General features: G+C 43.0%; 3 protein-coding genes across 3 annotated transcripts in view; 2 read left to right on the top strand and 1 right to left on the bottom strand.

Moving 5' to 3' along the window:
- PHALS_13796 (nucleosome binding protein) overlaps positions 1 to 284 on the top strand; it is a gene marked incomplete at both ends in the record, with an annotated part of 794 nt that extends 510 nt beyond the window's left edge. The window contains one exon of the mRNA XM_024729615.1: positions 246 to 284. Within this exon, the coding sequence (XP_024579974.1) occupies positions 246 to 284 (39 nt within the window). The remainder of the gene's footprint in view (positions 1 to 245) is intronic.
- A 3390-nt stretch (positions 285 to 3674) lies between these two features.
- Positions 3675 to 4189, top strand: PHALS_13795 (uncharacterized protein; the record flags this gene model as incomplete). Its single annotated transcript, XM_024729613.1, has 2 exons — positions 3675 to 3811; positions 4102 to 4189. The coding sequence occupies 2 exons, from the start codon at positions 3675 to 3677 to the stop codon at positions 4187 to 4189; spliced, it is 225 nt and encodes a 74-aa protein (XP_024579973.1).
- Positions 4190 to 9108: 4919 nt separating this feature from the next.
- On the bottom strand, positions 9109 to 9413 carry PHALS_13794 (uncharacterized protein; the record flags this gene model as incomplete). The annotated part of the gene is made up of 2 exons (XM_024729612.1): positions 9109 to 9179; positions 9239 to 9413. The coding sequence occupies 2 exons, from the start codon at positions 9411 to 9413 to the stop codon at positions 9109 to 9111; spliced, it is 246 nt and encodes an 81-aa protein (XP_024579972.1).
- Positions 9414 to 11241: the final 1828 nt, after the last annotated feature.

The raw sequence follows: 11241 nt of genomic DNA, 5'->3' as shown, positions 1-11241 counted from the left end.
CACCTACCAGTTAAGTGCGCACAAACCGTACCGAATCAATTGGCGTATTTAAGCGGGAGTCTACTGTAGCAGTGATATACCAGAAACCGGTATGTATCTCTTTTACTGGTATGAACGCATAAATGATGGATAACATTTCAATAAATCTAACTAAGCCTGATGGTGGTAAGTGAGTAGCGAGACAATAATTAAACAGAATGTTCAGTGAGAGCAGACGACAGAGAATTCATCAGAAGTAGATGTAGAATATCCAGTACGGCGACATTGAGACTTGTGATCAATGAACTGATCGATTCGCTTTAACATTTTGTCAGCTAGTGCCTTTCTATCAGAAAACATGCTAGGCAACGCGACGAGCCTTCGTCTGCGATACTGGTGCCCTATTGCTTGTGCCGTGAAATGTTTGATGTCCATTCTGTGCATAAGGACTTTTAACTTATTATGTGAATTTAATATCTTGATCGCCAACGATGATTGTAGAGAATCCACGGTGACAAATTACATGCTTAAAAATAGCACTGCTGTTTGTGGCGGATAGACTTCGGGTTATGTGAGCACACACTGGGCGCGCCTGATTTCTTTAATGATGTAAGAGGGCGCAGTTTACAAACAGCTCCTCGAACATATTTGTGCGACGAGGAAGCGCTTTTCGTCGTGGAGAGAAAAGGACAGTTCCGACTTTGAGGGAAGAACAACTTAAGACCTTCAAAGTAAATTGCAACTAACTTTAAATGAGTTATGGTTCCTAGCTACATGCAAAACACCCCAAGTGCTCCTTGAGGTATTACTGATACAATCTTTGGCTCATGCTTTATACATCAAGGGAACACAATACTGTAATATTCTTTTTTATTATTTCCCACAATGCATACAGTAGGTTCATAGATACCTTGATGTAATGGCTAAGTGTAACCCATTACAATGACAACAGTCGCGAATGCATCGTAGCTTTTCTACACTCTAAGAACAGCCCATGTTCAATCCTTGTTTCTGGTGTTCTATCATTTTTCAGACTTTCGCTTGCAATCATTTTTTCATTAGCCTAGTAAATTATTACTCGATTGTTTGATAAGTTGAGATGTACAATTTCTTGCCTTCTTCACGCTACTTCCGGTAGCAATACTAACCTGTGTGCAATGTGATTGCCAGATATACATCAATGATTAAGTGGGGCTTCCGACAGGAGGGTTTCACGCCCATCTGGAACGCAATGTCGCCAAACTTGATCATTGTTTTGGGCTAAGCAAACCTATTTATATAACAAGCGTAAAATGGATCTTGCTGATATCGCCTAAAGCATCGCTTTCTTTTATCTGCACTTATTTCAACGGTGCTGTCAAAAAATGCGGCGAGTTTATTGTATAGCGCTGCGATAAAGTATGCCTTGCATAAGTCTCCTTTGTTAAAGGTGGTCTGAACTAGAGCCAACATTTTTCTTCTTAACCACCAGCAATCTTCGTCCTGAATAAAATCCCTTACCACATTGTACTCGACAATCAAACTACCGTGTGGCCTGAGCTGGGTCCGGGAGATAGATGCGGTCTCTAGATGAGATCAATAGTAGAAGTCATATATCGCGGTCTCCAGGATATACACAAGAATGAGTGACATAATCTTGTAGTCGCAATTGTGAAATGATGGAAAGTTTGCTTGCCACTTTTAGCAAACCTTTCTATGCAAGAGATAGCTAAGACAAATACAAGCAGCTATGTGTCACGCTCTTCGTGCCAGAGCAGGTGGACACAAGAATAAAAAGTTGTGCGCTGCAGTCTCCTGTGCCATGGCCGGTGGAGAATGACGACTGTCAGTCAGAAAATAGAAGGGCCAAGATGCAGCCGTCTTGTTGAGTCTGCATTTCCGTGTACCCCACTTGCAATGTGGAGCTATGAAGATCCAAGAGATGATGATGAGAAATGTTACTTGCTCGAAAATGGATAAACCAGGGTAGATCGCTAGCTTTTTGCGGCAGAAGTATTCAATAAGCGTGGCCAAGTTGGCGGGAAGTTTGAAATCGTTGCAGGACAATAAATTCACCAAGTCGGTACGGTTGGCTTCTAGAACTGATCATGTGTCATGCGTGACTTATTTATTGAAGAGACTCGTAGAGCTTTGTTTGCGAAATATTGCACGGCTTGCTGCAACGAGTATGTTGTTTTACGCATCTAAATAAAGTGATGTCATGTACTAGCGTAAAGAGACCGAATATGCATATTACTATAGATCAAGGGGTGAGACATAAATTAGATCTCCTTTAACTTCACAAGCTAACGACATCTATCTAGCGAACAGTATGTTGTTAGTCGGTTGTATCCGCGTGAAGCACGAATGCCGAATCCTTAAGCGATAGTTAGATCCATACTTGTGAGTCAGAAATGGAACAGATAATAGCAAAATGTGCATTACCAAGCAAAAAAAATGCAGCCACTACCCCAGCAAAAATCGATTACCACTGCAGGACAGCATAGTCGGTTTTGCCCTGCTCAGAGCCCTTATTGATGACTCGATCTAGTCAACGATGATTTTATCATCTGCTCATCAGAGACAGCGCTACCACCCTTACTGCGGGACGTACTTCAAGCAGGATGGCTAGTTATGCCACAGCGACTATCGTACGTACTAGCAACGCTCGGCCGTCTAGAGAGGCAATGGTTAATAACATATAATGCCTGAGCACAAACAAAGTTTGTCCCGAGCCACGCAGAGCTCACGAAGTCAAGTTTGGAAATCCTTATTTAAACCTTGCGGGCGTATACAGGAATTATGCTGTTTGCCTGACTGAACAAGTGTGTCTTTGGCACTGACAAAATGCACTTTCTAGGCTGCTTCATTGGAAATGATTGTCTGCTGACAGATCCCGTGAATACTTCAAGGCTAATATAGATCGGTCAGCGCCTCTGTTTAATACAAAGTTGCGTTTACCAATTACTTGCACTAGTGCACTGCAAATTTTGCAGACATGGCACGGTCCATCACCAATGAATTCAAAAGGATGCTGAATACGGCTTCATAAGCGGCTTTTGAAGCTACCTCTTGCATGCTTTTTGGTATTTCAAAGTCATATAGACCATTCCACGTAAGCTATGGCGCTTTAGCGTTTGAAATCTGCTATGATTTACTCCAAACAGATGCTATGATAAATGAAGGCGTGACCGTGTCCAAATTTGCTACCCAAGTGTCAGGAAGATTCAACGTGATCGTGATAAGTAGCTACCTGCAGCGTAGTATGCCTCCGTCAATTTCAAAGTGTACCAGCTTGGCTTCGATCCGTTTGTAATATATAAAGAGCATGAGTTGCGCACTGCGACGTCGCTACCATATCTTTGACACAGAATGACAAACTGATCATCCATCTTTGCCGAATTTTTCTGTGAATTAAGGTATAAGCTGCTCACTATGGTTGTGACGTCGTGTTTGATTAGGCAGTAAGTACATCGTACGGGTCGGACGCAATACGTATTGAGCGGGGAAAAATAAAAATATAATTTTTTTATGCCGCTATAACGAGGCCGGATTGTTTCGTTATTTCGGACATCAATGTTTGCTGAATAAAGCATTGCATTCAGCGTGCGGTTATTCTTATAGATAATTAAAAAATGTTTTATGACAAAGCACTCGTATTTTGAAAACTGTAAGAGATACACGATTGGGTGACCGCCTGGAACAAAGGTGGCCCAATGGACGCTTTGGCTGGTAGCCCAATATCTATAAATGTTAAAGTCTTACTCGTGGATACCAATGAGTCAAACTGTTGCCGCAATGTTCAGCTCCTTGGCTGGTCTACCGGTCCCGGCAAAACGTTTGCAGTCCGTTGGTTCGAATATTATTTTGTTTGGTCAAACGATAAATTCGGCGATACCGGTATCGTAGTATTTGTAAGCCTTCGGGTACTTTGGCTCTTCTCATTGATTCCGAATATTGTTACCAATGCGGATATAGCCAAGCTGCTCTACGATTAAGAATTTCGCCGACCTAGCTTGTCGTCGGCCACATATTTCAAGTCTGGATCCGCGCAATGTAGCAACCTTTGGCACTTATCTAAGGTATTGGGCAACAGGTCAACAAATTCAGGGCTAACCAGACGGAGCGTTTTTTTTCACGCAGCCGATCCTATCCCTCGAATCTCCTGCGTGAAGAGGCCGCAGTGCTAAAGCGAATTCGGTTTGCAAAATTATTTGATCCATGCCTCTAGATCTTTACACGATTTGGTATTTTGATTCAGCTAAGTTTCGTGCTCCGTAAGAGCGCCATAACATAGCTTTGGTTTGCTGGTGGTCTTTTGATATGATTTGACTTAGCGATACGACTGTGAACTTCACGGGTTTATCAAGCCAATCCGCGCGATAGTATGGCCTTCACAGCGCATCCAAAAATAACGTATCTCAGTATCAGTCACACACGAAAACATTTACGCGTGTACGTGTTGCAAGATCATGAAACCTCGTGAGAGTCTGTCTAATGCCAGCCGTTGAGCAAGAATGCTCCACTCCATGAAAGGCGAATAGTAGACCTATAATATTTTAAGAGTCGTAATCAGTATTTGGCAAAGTGAAAGGTTCTAGCTGCCTCATAGACACATGGGAAAAAGGCTGCAAACAGCAGTTGCTTTTGGTGGCAACATCCAGTTTACTTTGCAAAGTCAAGCCATCAACAATGTTCCGGCCTTTGGACTGGTTCGCCGAAGCGTATTTGTATGAATATATGACAGAAAGATTTTAACGGGGTTAGACGTACCCTGGTATGAAAGGGTGGAACAAACAACATGGTGTGACTGTTCAAAGATGTGGATTACACAAAGCGGTGTAATTGCACAGTGGTGTCGCTATACCGTAACAAGAAGCCACTACGTGGCGGGACTGCCAGTAATTAATTAGGCTATTTAATTAGGAAAATTTTAAATGTCGGCTGCTCTGCCGCAAATAAAACAAGAAAATACAATGTACGTTTTGATTGGAAGAGCGTCTTTGTCTTGGTTAAGGTTTTAAATTGTAGCAGATTGCGATCCGCTACACTCGCACTGCCACTGAAGGTCGGTGACCTTAGCTTATCTTACTCTAAGCAAAGAGCTACGGCAGCCCCGCAGCAGATAGAATGGTACCCTGCCTTACTCAATGCGTGAGGCAAGTGTACTATGAGTCTGTACAATATGTTTTGGCTCGTGCATTTGCGCATAAATAAGCACGATCACGTACCACACGTTAGATCAGTGCTGTAATATATTAAGTTTTATGATGTGAGATGGTGTTGGAAACGTGCAAATATACTCTCTGATCATTCTGCACTAAAATTTGGAGCCCCTGCTTACCGGAGCCCTTAGCAATGCAACCCACATCAGATCAATATTGACGCTGTACATATTGCCTCGTCCAAACACGAAACATGAAGTCTGGGCAACACGGAAGTGCATCTAAACATCATCAAGTCAACCCGGAGTGCACCTTACCTTGGAGGTGTACTCAGTGAAGAAGGAAAATCTTGATGTAAATCTTCTCAAGGGATGTGCCAACAACGATGCTGCGTACAACGACGCATGATCTCTGCAGATCATACGATCCTTATTTACAGGTAGGTAATTTGCGGCTTTGACAAGACTATATTCAAAAGCAAATAGCTTTTTATCTTGAACAAGAAGTTCTCGATTCTTCTCCGCCACGTTTAGCTAGCGAGACATAAACTCATTTAAACGTTCATATCCATTTTCATCTGTGCATAGACTATAGAACAGCTTATGGCAAAGGCTGAAGCGACACAGACGGCATGGAATTTCTGACCCAGATTCAAACGCGCCAGAATCAGATATGCACAAGACCATCATACACAGTCTCGAAGATCACCTCTATCATCGCTTTTCCGCTCCATTTGACACCTTGTTTAAATCGATTGGAATGGGCTATGCAATATCGGTATAAGTTGTACAATATACCTGGCCAAACTACACTCTAAATCTATATGACAGATGCATTAAAAAGCCATCGAATCCGTCAACTTCGTGTGATCTACCGGGAACCATGCCTTCCACTGAAGTATATCATTTTATAAATTTTAAAAAGGACAGATACACATTAACAAATAGCTTGTTTAAACGTATAGTCTTAAGAATCGGAGGCACGTGCTCGATGTTATTGTCAATGTTTGATTCTCTGCACTCTACAAGATCATGGATGAGCCATTCGTGGGAATGGGTTTGTTTTACGCGATATGACGCAAATTGCTGCGTTATCGAAGGATTTAACGTCACTGGCGCTTCAGAAAGTCCATTGGGATTTACCAGTCATTCCTAAAGTATCCATCTCGAAAAGCTAATCGCTTTGAATGGGATATCGATGTCGCACGGACGGTAATAACGACCGATCAATGGATCAAGAGCGCTGAACAGAGTTCTACAATCATGCTGCATTTCATTTATTCTATTAATGATCAGCTTTGCACCGAAATTGTAGCTGCATTGATCTTTCAAATTAATGCATCATTTGTCCTTTGCCATAAGATTTTTGGCGCAGAAAGTCGAGGCAAAAAGAGAATATCTAATGTGTCTCCAAATTTGCTTCGTGCTAAGCGAAAGAAAGCATATATGACTTTTTTGGATAAAACCATTTTTGCATTACAAAGTATTTCTATCTCGGAAATATCTCATTTGATCATTCTGGCTCAACACGCAACTTGGGCCTCTTGATACCACATTATGTTCCGTTAATAATATGAAGGAAATTATCCAGCGCTGCCGTAGCTTTGCGCTTTCACCGACCTCTCGTTCTATACTCAACACAAGCACGAATTCAGCGATTCGCAGTCCGCTTACTCTCAGTAAAATTAGCCTTAACCCAAGGCTGATAAACTCTTCGGTTTAAATTTAAAACTGACTGTTTTTACTTTTATCTGCGGCAAAGCCGCCTAGTTTTAAATTCACAGATTTTCCTAAATATGTATAGTAAAATTTAAATACATGTATTACTACTGGCTATCCAGCCCCGTACCGTATCTTGTTTGGGTGTGGCCATACCATGCTCATCTGGTGTGGCACACACCCCTGCTACTATGTGTAATCCCGTTACAAGCTAAGTGTTCCTTTAGAATAGCCGCTTCGCCCCTCACATCCAGCACTCTGTGATAGTCCTCAAAATCAATCTCAGTTATGACAAATGGTGAGCTCATCTCCTGATTTGGGAATAACCAATCCAATCTGCTGACTTAGCCGTTTTATATTTCGCTGTACACATTTTTCAGTCTAGCTCTTCAAGCTCGCAGAGGACTTCAACCTGTCGTAATAGCGAAAATTTTACAAAAATACTCAGAAGCTCAATTCACGAGTCATTAAAATCTCTTGCTACTAAGCCGTGAGTCCTCGCAGCTCAGCACGATAGACACATCACATGGCAGTTCTGACTCAGCAGTACCACCACATGTGAGAAGAATATTGTTTTGCTTATAGAGCCAGATCTGTCTTCATCATTTTTAAATATGCAGTCTGGAGACCGCGGCTCACTGTTGCTTGTGTAGTGTGATAACGGATCGATTTAAGCAATCGATGCTTCATACCCGCGATAAAAGCGCTTCTATACCAGAGTCATGATGACACTCAATATTTTTTGCTCCCGGTTCCAGCCACACAATACACAGGATGAAACTGAATCTTGAATACAGGTCTGAAAACCAAGCACCTTCTCATGCTGCTAGTTCTTCAGCCCTTAGAGGAGGACTCGAAAGAAATATCAATGTAGCGACTTACAATTTTTTAATATATCTTTTATGCCTCGTTATACTGTCCACTATATTTAACACGCCTAACGTAATTACATGACGCGCTTCGTGGGAAGGAGCAGCTCAAACCAGACGTGAACAGAAGACACTCGAGTAACAAGGAGGAAATGTAGCTAAAAAGATCAATTACTGCCGATAAAATTACGGTCTGAGTTATCCAAATGAACCACGATAGGGAGAATATGCTTTTGACAACCTCCCTGCATCATTCAATGGTCGACAAACATCGAACGAATTTAACCCTTTCATACAGCGTTGTTTACGACCCAATTTTGAAATTAAGGTTTCAGAATTTCCTACGGAGCAACGTGTAAACTGATCATGGACATCTCGTCAAAATGTTGCTATAGCTACCGGTAAGAAACTTATAAAAAATGTTCTGGTAAGTACTATGAAGGTTTGCATTGCATATAATGTATACATATATGCCACATTTTGGAAACGCCAATAAGGAGAAGTATTCGCAGTAATTTTAATACAAATGCATGTAGCATGCATATATATACCTTGAATTGAAGTAGGCATGCTACACGCATTAGTATTGTGATCGTACAATATGCGGATCGCAGTCTAGTTATTCAAAGTTTCATTTTGCGCTTGGCCGTTACGATCTAAAAAGGTGATTACGTAGCGATTTTAGCTTAGACCTTTCTATTATAGCAACAGATAATCGTCAGTCTGAGCTTGACTCTTTGGTAGACGAGACATGCGCTTCAATAGAGCGGTAGGATTTTGTTATTGTGCACGCAGTGAAGAATTGCTGTCCTTGACTTCAACAGATGGATACTTGTCAAAGCTCTGATGGCTTGTCTGCTAGATAGTTCATGCAATGCGAGCGTTAGAATACTCAAATCTTTTGGGTTAAGGTATGAGCGTTCATTGCCTGTGGTGACAATTACAGCCACAATTCAGATTATGTTTGGCCTGAAATTGGTCCAGATCAGCATGGGTCCATGGGCGCGGCGAATTGCTTTGGTTTAAAGCTAAAGCAAAACTGAATTCCACAGCTGACGGAACTAGAGGAAGGCTACTTTATCTCATAAGCTTACGGTAGATCATATACGGTAAACGCTCACGTGGTGCTTCTTGAAGTCGGTTAATTCGCCAGTGAGTTCGATTGAAAAGCGCTTTTATCTCCCTGCTGTGAGATAACAGTGTTGTGCCTTATGGTTGGGATTCGTGCAAATCGTGATAAGCAAGTCCTTAATTGATCATCCAGGTGGGATTCGGGCTGATAGTAACATGGACGGTCAGACAGAGTGCGAAAGTTATAATTGATACAAATGCAACATGCATCATATTACTGCTTCTTGGTTGAGATCTCTGCGATCATTGTTGAATTAATTTTTGCTTTTACAATATTCGATTGGATTTCACAACCATCACGGTCACTACCACGATTGCCGTGCCCACGACTGGATTGCCTTTGTGTGTCAATTTATAGACGCGGTTGACTCCCTAAATTTGAATTCGTGGGAAGCACCATGACAGCTTTCACTTGGCTGTCGCAGAGATTCTTTTGAAGAGCGTGACAGGGGCGATTGTCGTGGTGTGGGCGCCCACACATCAGTTTGACTAGAGTTACTCAAGGCAAGATTGGCAGCAAGAGCTCGCTTGACCGTGGTCGTTGGACCCTCGTCCGCGCCTTCAAATCGCATGTTGCGCCTTCAGCACGGACTTCTCGTCTCTTTTATTCTCTTCTCTGACCTCGTGCCTTCGGTCAAACATTGGCTATATTGCGGAATCAATTTCCGCTGATACTTTCAAACAGAGAGATCATACTTATGATTTGTATTACACGGGAAGCAGGTAAATTGGCTTCCAATCTTCCATAATAACCAACTTGGTGGCTTGAGGTATTGAATCCATCGCTTTTTGTGACTTAAGAAAAAAGCTGGCAGGAACTCATCTCTACATATATTTGGGAACCATGCGGAAGTGCTGGATGAAGTACAGGTCGACATGGAAGTCTGCGCCTTCGTACTTTAAGCGGGTAGCTTTCAATATCTCTAATAGTTCGTTAAGAGCCCATAAGACGAGTGAAATTCAAAAGAAACGCTTTGGCCTTCACCCTTTGGCAGCGTCGCTCGTTAGAGCGTAATGGTTTTGGCCTAGATCGAGCCTCGCAGCGAAAATTGCGCCTTGTATCGTGGTGATTAAGGTGGGACAGAAAAAATCTTATTCTTCTCTTTCTTGGCCAAGCCTGTCTTCGCTCATTCGAAGTCGATAGCGTCGGAATCAACCTCCGTAGCTGACTGGGTCGGTTGGTCGTCTTCGTCGGACATGTCGCTTCCACATTCGTCACTCACTTCTTAACACATCACGTTGTTTAGTCTTTCACGTAAGCGAAGGGGGGTGCTTGGTAGCGAGGGCTGGGGATTCGTGTGCCCTCCAGACATTTAGATGTTATGCTCTGGAAGAGTGTAGAAGTCGTCGCATTATGCTTTGCTTGGGCTCACCTTCGTATGGGGGAGAGGGTTGAGGGGAGATGTCGACAGAAGGCAGATGAGTAAATGGGTAGAAAAGGGAATGGAATTTTACAGGTCGGCCGTGTAACGGAGTTACACGTAGCCTGGTAACAGGGGTGTGAGTCACACGAGATAAGCATCGTCTGACTGCACCCAAATAATAATACGGTACCGGGCTGGATAGCCAGTTGTTATGCATGTATTTGGATTGTGCTATATATATTTAGGAAAATTTATACATTTCAAATTAGGCGGGGTAGCCGCAGATAAAAAAATAAAAATCAGTTTTGATTATCAACCGAAGATTAATTAGCCTTGGTTAAGGTACTTACTACTATTGGAGGTGGCGGATTGCGATCCGCTACATTCGTATTGGTTCCGGTAAAGAACGAAGGGTCGGTGACTAAATTACGCTTCCTCAAAACGCTAAGCTACGGCAGCCCCGCTGCACTTGGTAGCACTTGTATTCAATCTACACCTAAGCCATTTAGACTGATCCTCTGTGAGGAGTGAGGATGCAACAAATTTCCTCTTTTGCCCCCAGGGCATGCAGGACGGGCTTAACAAGCTAATGTCCTTGCTGGGCCTTGAGGTACGCAGCACCTTGCTGTGCAAAGCCCCGAGGCAATCGGTGCGCGTCAGAAGGCGTTTTCGAATTGCGAAAACCCACTGCTAGAGCACCTGCAGCAGAAGATGTCTGCTTCATTTGTGTCTATGATACCGCCAGTAACGTATGACTTTTCCCGCCCTTAAGCCGCTCATGGTGAGCGTTAAGGACTTTGAGGGGAAGGTTGGAGAGAATCTCCTGATCTGGATTAGAGAGATCGAGATGGCCATCGCATCCACCATGCTCCAGACCGAGCAACAGCGCGTGGCGCTAGCCATCTTTAAGCTCGGTGGTCGAACGCAAGAATGGGCACTGAAGTGCGGCACTTCGGTCGAAGATGCCCTCCTAGGCGGAGCTAAAATTGTAGCTCTCACGAGTGTTCTCACCGCCTAAGCAGGCACATCGCATGCG

The sequence above is a fragment of the Plasmopara halstedii genome (genome assembly GCF_900000015.1).
Source record: "Plasmopara halstedii genome assembly, contig: Scaffold_672, whole genome shotgun sequence".
Taxonomy (NCBI): Eukaryota; Oomycota; class Peronosporomycetes; order Peronosporales; family Peronosporaceae; genus Plasmopara; species Plasmopara halstedii.
Note: the sequence above shows the minus strand (reverse complement) of the source record. Positions and strands in the feature narration are given on the sequence as shown.